General features: G+C 41.9%; 1 protein-coding gene across 5 annotated transcripts in view; it reads left to right on the top strand.

The window, feature by feature from the left end:
• The window catches only part of SLC8A1 (solute carrier family 8 member A1), a 366,099-nt gene extending 360,037 nt beyond the window's left edge, over positions 1-6,062 (top strand). For all 5 annotated transcript variants that reach the window (XM_060248436.1, XM_060248411.1, XM_060248427.1 and 2 more), the window contains one exon: positions 5,189-6,062. In XM_060248436.1, coding sequence (XP_060104419.1) covers positions 5,189-5,565 — 377 coding nt within the window. In that variant the 3' untranslated portion in view covers positions 5,566-6,062. The remainder of the gene's footprint in view (positions 1-5,188) is intronic.
• Positions 6,063-7,893: the final 1,831 nt, after the last annotated feature.

Raw genomic sequence — 7,893 nt, forward strand, 5'->3', positions numbered from 1 at the left:
AATCTCACCTCATTTAAATGTATGCTGGAGCTTCATTCTCTACCCTGGTAATGTCTGGGATTGCAAGAGAAGAAACCAAGATGACAACTACCTCCTATCCTGGTGTTACCTGTGTTTCAATGGAGGGTGACACTGCTGTGAGAAGGGGTCATTTCATTGTCCATGTGATCATGGATTCCTAACATTACCAGACATAAAGGATGAGCACATACTGTGGGAGTGTCCATGTCACTGAGGTGATGTCAAAAGAGAATGTTAAATGGTGAGCATCCCCTCCCTCACAAATTGTGGACAATAATAATGCTTTCATCCCCTACTGGAGTTTTGTAAGGATTACTGTGATAATGCTAGTGACTTGACTGGAACATTTGAAAGTATTTATTGTGAGAGATAGTCCATTTTGTAAGATCTGTGGATGTTGGATATGTGCTAGCATAAAGAGGAACAGATATGTTTAGACTGAGCTCATTCTCTGCCACACTGTGCTGCTCTGTTCTGTGGATTGAGTTTATAAAAACATATGCATGAGAACTGTGCAGTCTTAATACTGCCTGAGAAAAAATTTCCATGTTTTGTCAGGAATACTTGGTCCAAAAATATTGCACGATTTCTCTTAGAGAGCTAGTTTGGTGTAGTGGTTAAGTGCATGGACTCTTATCTGGGAGAACTGGGTTTGATTCCCCACTCCTTCACATGCAGCTGCTAGAGTGACCTTGGGTCAGTCATAACTGTCAGAGGCTGTTCTGGAAAGAGCAATTCTGGAAGAGTTCTCTCAGCCTCACCTACCTCATAGGTGTCTATTGTGGGGAAGGGGAAGGAGATTGTAAACCACTCTGAGACTCCTTCGGCTGGCTGTCAGGGGAAACCCTGTCCTCAAACTCAACCACCACCAGCCACCCATCTCCCTCCCCTCCTAAAAGATTTAAAGGGCCCTTCAGCTGATTGGCGGGAGCACATGGCCTGCCAGTAAACTGGAGGACCCTTTAAATCTTACAGAGAGGAGAAGGGCGGGCACTACCCACCTTCCACCTCTTCTCAAAAGCAATAACAGGATCCCTTTAAATCCTTTGTCTCCCGCTGCAGGCCAGACTGACTGAGGGGGTGGGGCCCTTGCCCATGCTCTGTGATCTTTTGCTCCCTAGGCCCTAATTCTAAACTGTTCAACAGAAATAAAATGTTAAAATGTTAAAATTAAAATGGCATGGGTTACATATAGATTCAGCCTGACAATAATCTTCTTTACATTAAAAATGACAGTTTAATCCTTGAATGAGCATCTGTAATCATTTCCATTCTCTGCAATAGCATACAGTTTATAAATTGTATGCCCTATAGCATGTTTAAGCTGAATTGGCAGTGCAAACTAATTTTTTTTATTCCTATTTATTTCTATAGCATGTAGATTTAAACATTAATGCTTGCATATTAATATGGTAATTAAAACATTTCATATGTGTTATCTCAGCCATCCTTACAACCTTGTAAGAGGTCAATATTACCACCTCCATGCTGGAGGGAGCAGGAAGAGCAGCTTGTTGAAGACTATCTAGCAAGTTTATGGATGAGATGAGACTTGAAAGAGGGACTTCCTAACTCTTGGCTCTCACGGTGTTCTTTCTGCTGGGTTGACTTGTTTGGCCTCATAGATGCATAAAGCTGCCTTACACTGAATCAGACCCTTGGTTTACAAAAGGAAGTCTTGTGTACTCTAACTGGCAACAGCTGTCCAGGGTCTCAGGCAGAGCCCTTGTGCATCACCTGCTATCTGATTTTTTTAACTAGAAATGTTGGGGGTTGAACCTGAGATGTTCTGCATGCCAAGCAGATACTCTGCCCCTGCATCTCAGCCTCTACTTGGCCTTCTTTTTAGTCCCCTGTGACCATACTGGGACGATTAGAAAACTAAAGCAAATGAATAATTCCTTCTAGTTACATAATTAAGAGTATAACAGTTTCTCTTTGCCAATTATAAACATGTAGCAGAAGAATACTTTAAAGCATTGTGTGTTCCTTAATAGGAAGGGAAGAAAGAAATGTGTTATGTTTTTAAAGTATTATCAAAGTATAATGAAACATTGGGAGAGGTAGACAGAATGCAATGGTGTCGCAGTTAGCATAAATGATAGAACCTTGGCAGCTAGGTTACATAGCGTTCTCTGTTATGCAAAGGAAACATTGGTGGGCTGCATTGTACATGGTTCTGGCAAAATGAACTCCAGTACAGTCTCACATTGGAATGTGGTGCTGGTATTGAGTGAAATGCATTAATAAGTGGAATAATTAAACTGTCCATGTGAGATCTAAATCCAAAACCAAAGTGAATTTAGTACATTACGGATGTGGTCACGCGTCACATTAAAAACAGACATGCAGCGCTCAAATTTGAACTGCTGATTATTGATTTGACGCGGGGTTGATCAGAAGATCGTCCAAGAATGCAACTTGTCCCAATCTCGTTCTGCTGTTGACATTGAATGCTATCACGCTCTTTTCTTGGAGCATGTGCACAACCAAGTAAGCAGATCCAAAGTCGTCTCACTCTCATTCAGTTGCTGAGCAATCAGACAGTGATTCCTGCCATGCGGTTTTCATTGAACATGCGCCCAACTGTTGGGAGGTGAAAAATCAAACGTTGCTTCAGGGGCGGGTGGGGGGTGGAGTTCCAGGAGTTAACTGCCTATTCAAACTAGGGGACTGCCAGGAACTACTTTCCTGGAACTAGGCAGTGATAATGATATCTGGAAATCCTCTACATTGAAAAAATATTTTTTTTTCTGTTTTTCTCCTATGGATCCTGTGTTGATAGGAGAAGCAGAAACCTCACCTCAGATTCCTGATGATCTGGTCACGCACATGTTTGCTGGGGCTTTTATTAAAAAAGGGTGGGAGGGGCAAATGGCAGGCACCAAAAATCCCAAGGGGCTGTATCGCACATTAGCTGTCCAAACAGGAATAACCCGAATGTGTGCCACTTCTGGGGGAAAGGGCTGGACTTTCTCTGGGGTCAAATAACACTGACATCAAACTGGGGCAAGTCGGGATGCTGATGAGTTGCATTGGAGGGACAGGCGTGGTTGTCTGGACATGATCATAAAATTTGAACAGGAACCGTGGGTAAGACAGAACTAAAAGAGTGTGTGACCACACTCTATAAAATGTATTTTGAGGGAGTTAAATTCCTTAGCAGATTGCAATAAGATTTTATAGGTATAATAATTTTGTTTGACTTGCCTTGGTGATTAATGGGACTTAAATCATGTCTATAGAACTGTTACTGTTGGGGAGGGGGGAAATCATGAATGAACAAACATTGAATACTCTATTAAGCTGTATGCAGAAGTGCATAGCAGTGGCTGTATGAATTTCAGTATATAGGACGAGGAAAATGGAGCAAAGATTAAGAGATATCCAAGTCTATGATAGAAAGGCATGAATGGATAGTTGATATCACAGAAATTCCTTCTAGGCAGGGCCAGTTCCAGGTTTTGGGAAGCCCCACACAGAAAGTTCTCAGGACCTCCTCCTCACCCCCAGTCACATGCCCCTCCCCCAACACTCTCCTGTTTTCTTCCCCACAATCAGAAGCCATGGGCTCTGGTTGCTAGCCCACCTCAAAGTGTGCTGATGCCAGCCCTGTTTCTAGCTATTTGATTCTGTGGTCTTCAGCCTGAGTTATCTGCAGAACTAGCTAAACTCTTTGGCAGATAATTTATCCAGATTCTGCTCAAAAGTCTCCAGAGAGATTTTTTCCCCCATGAACTTCACAACTTCCCTCTCCTATCATTTATTTTAAGAACCTTGAAAGTTGTTACCATATGTATTTGGTAGTGTCTTCCATAAAACAAGTTCAAATTGCAAATGCATATACAAATAAGTTTTTGGTATCTGCTCTTTAACTTGGGAAGGGGTGGAATCTAATAGATGAAAGCCAAACAAGTATATTTTTCATAAGAAACAGAAATATTAGTCTTTCCTCTCTCTTTTAAGTGGGGAGAATTTGAAAAAACCCTCCTGTGACTTAAAAACGTCTGTGGGCAGTAGCTCTGACGTTGTGATGGAGTGTCTTTCAGCAGCTCCTGTGGCTGTCGCATAGGTAGCCACAAGAAGCCTAGTAATTTTGACATCAATTATGAAACATAATTATTACGATGTTGTAGAACCACAGAGACAAAAGCCTGGTGAAATTGCCTTCTTTTTTACAGCGATTACAGACATTTCCACAGTGCTGCTTTTGTGGGCAAAAGCAGCTTTTGAATTTCACTGTAAATTAACTTTCTTGCTATATATATTTGGCCTCCTCTTTGCATGAAAAAGAGGAGCTTGGCTGCCAACTGGGATTTCATAAGTCTGCATTCAAAACTCCATGGGAAAAAATACATGCTCAAGTTCTTCATGCAGGAAATGGTAGGAGGGGAGATATGAAATTTTAAGCAGCCGTAGCTTGATTCCAAACTATTCTTTATCCCCTTTTACCCAAGGTGACCTAGAACTGCTGAAGTTCATTAAGTATTCATTCAGCCGCTGGCATTGTCTTTGATCACCATTAAACATTTCCACAAAATGGATCCAATTATGTATTTGGGGTGGGTTTTAAATGACACTTACTCTTCTTTAACTGAATAGCTATTTGCAGTTGGAGCTGCACAAGATCAACAAAACAAATGGTACAGGAAATAAATGGGGGGGGGGGTGGACCACTAGTGCTTTCATGTATGTGATATATAAAACACTCAACAGAGAAGCCTTGTGCAGATATAATTGCCAAGTCCTTTAAATCAGGAACCAACCTTGGGAATCTTGCCCCCCTCCCCTCTTTTCTTTCCAGTGTTTACCTCACGGACCAAAACCACAGTTGATGTAAAGCACAGTTCCCTTGTAAATTAGAGGTGGGAAATTATGGTTTGAAGCAAGTTTCCTGATGGATCACAGGGACTCCATGTGATATGAGCCAATGTTTGCATCAGTGCATGTGCTGTGAAAACCATAACTAATGTTGTGAAGGGAACAAATCTGAGAACTAATCTAGCATTTGACTTGTATGTCTGTGGCAAAATGTAAAGCTGAGCTCCCACCACAAAGAATCCTGTGTGACTGCTATTAAGAATGTAACAACTGTTTTCACCCTATGTTGGAGATAAGGCACATTATACATACCAGATAAATAATAATTTTTCTTTTCATTTTGCAGACACATTTGCCAGTAAAGTAGCAGCAACACAAGATCAATATGCAGATGCGTCCATAGGTAACGTCACCGGTAGCAATGCTGTGAATGTTTTCTTGGGGATTGGCGTCGCTTGGTCCATCGCTGCCATTTACCATGCAGCCAACGGCAACGTGTTCACAGTCGACCCAGGCACTCTGGCTTTCTCTGTCACCCTCTTTACTATATTTGCTTTTATCAGTGTTGGCGTGCTCCTCTACCGGCGAAGACCGGAGATCGGAGGTGAGCTGGGTGGGCCACGGACTCCCAAGATTCTGACCTCATGTCTCTTCGTGCTCCTTTGGCTCTTGTACATATTTTTCTCATCTCTGGAAGCCTACTGCCACATACAGGGCTTCTAAAGGAACTATTGGAAGATAACGTCCATATGTATCTATATATAGAGAAAGATATATAGATATAGATCTAATATTATTGAACGGAGGAAGAAAAGACATTTGCCATGTTCACTTATCTACTGATGGAATGTAGCTTTGTGGTAGAAGTTTGAAATCTGCAGGATTCTTCACCAGGGGCAGCACTATAGGAACGGAGGCATGGATGCAGGGCCATCTTTGCAACTCTACCTACAAGATCATGATGGAGTTACTTTATATCCCACCCCACCCTTCATAAGGACCAATCTGAATGCAATGACAAAAGGCCAGATTTAAATATATCATGTTGGGTTTAAAGAGGAGTTCTTGACTTTCTTTCAAATAACTTTGTTGCCTTCTTCATATCTCAAGAACAAACCGAATCGTCACCGTCAAAAAAAAAAAGTGAGTGTGGACTGCCATAACAAAGTCCAAGGGATTTCTAGCCCATGCTGGCTTCTATTTTTTTTTGCATTTATTTCCCCCTTACGCCATCCAGGTTTTACGAATAAGTTCAGATTTTACACAAATCCTCTTCCTCCGATTTCATTTTTAAAAGGGAAAAATGAAACTTCTCAAACAATATCTGACCAGTGCTCCAGTTTGCTCCCAAACTGTAGATTACAGACTTGTGCCCAAAGCCCTAATGTCCAACTCCTGTTCCCTCCCTTTTTTCTGTCTTTCTTTTTTTGCAGTTGTTTTGATAGATCTGATCAGATTGAATTTCAGTGGCCTCCTATGCCCTTCCTCCCTGCCAGTTTTTGCTGCTGTGCTCCTCTTCATCACTCCTGTTTGGGAATGCTTTCATGGTACTTGTTGTAGCACTTTGCATGAATGAAGCAAACCATAATCTGTAATATAGCATTGAATAAGGATAGTCTGTTCAGCAATGCCGTTTGAACATTGAAGAGGCAAGTGTATTTTCTTCCCGCACATTTTTTTTTCTTGGTCTTTTTTCATTTTCATTGAACAGGATGAGAGGCAGGAAGTGGCTGATATTCTATTGCTCTTCACACAGTCCCTAAGAAGCAATAACCAAGAGCTGTGGAGACAGGGATGTTTTAAAAGGGAAGAAACTGTGCAAGATGCACTAAGTAGAGACTTAGGCCATTGTAGGAAACCACGCTTAGGATGGACATGAACATAAAAAGCTGCCTTGTCTTGAGTCAGGCTGATGGTCCATGTAGCCCAATAATGTCTGCTCTGGCAGCTGTTCTCCAAAGTCTCAGGCAGAGGCCTTTCCCTGCCCTACTGCCTTTTAACTGGAGACTGCATGGGTTAAAACTGGGACTTCCTGCTGACAAAGAATGTGCTCTCCACTGAGCTCTGGATGACTAGAGCTTGCTTTCTGACTAGTCTGTATGAACTTGGCAGGGCTTAACCTTGTTCCTGCTTGTTATTGGGCTGAGGCCTAAATAAAAGGAATACCCTAGGTATTTTTTATTTTTTTTTGCAAGCATCGGTCTGCTCCCACAATGTATCTATGCTGCATTTTCCTCAGTCTTTAAACAGCTGATGCCAAATGTTTGGGCTCCCTGCTTGTCATTGTCTCTGCTGCAGCACTGTAAAAACCTGTAGGCTGATGTAGTCTTTGTGAAGGGCACCTTGAAGACAGATCAATTCAAATTTATTGGTCTCTGGTAGATTTTAAAAAATATATCACCACCATCTACTGACCTTCAGAGCAGCAAAGTGACAAATGTGCTTAGCAAAGTGACAGATCTTGCATTGTCCAGAAGCGAATACATATACCCCCAGGAATTAGAGATTTTCCTGCTGTTATTTATTATTGGCAATGTACTCCATGCTGAGCAATGCACAGAGAGATCCCAGAACAGCCTCTGCTCTGGAGATGCTACCATACGACACACAGGTACAGTGCAACTGATCTACCTATAAGTGCTTGTTTTGTTGCTATTTTTGTTGTTCTTTTTCATTTTCATTCATCTTTTCATGTACCAGTTTTATTTGGTCCCTTTCTTTGGTGCTCATGGCAAGAACAACCAACTAGGAGGCGGTCAGAACAAGGGAAGCTGATCACTGGAGATGGACTCAAACTAACATGCAAGGAGCTACATTTCCCAGATTGGGAAATCATATACATGGAAGGGAGAGCCACTGCAATGCAGCAGGAACCAAAGAGAGGAGATTGATGGAATTCGTATTTGCTGCGCCTTGAATTGGACCATGAGATGTCATTTGGCAAGCACTACTAGGATCTCTGATATGGCAACTCTAGTTGCTTGGGATTAGCCAGTGGAGATTAAATTGGTACAGCCAGTTCCAAAAGGCAAAATAACAGGGCACAATGTG

Source organism: Heteronotia binoei, chromosome 1, assembly GCF_032191835.1.
Source record: "Heteronotia binoei isolate CCM8104 ecotype False Entrance Well chromosome 1, APGP_CSIRO_Hbin_v1, whole genome shotgun sequence".
Taxonomy (NCBI): domain Eukaryota; kingdom Metazoa; phylum Chordata; class Lepidosauria; order Squamata; family Gekkonidae; genus Heteronotia; species Heteronotia binoei.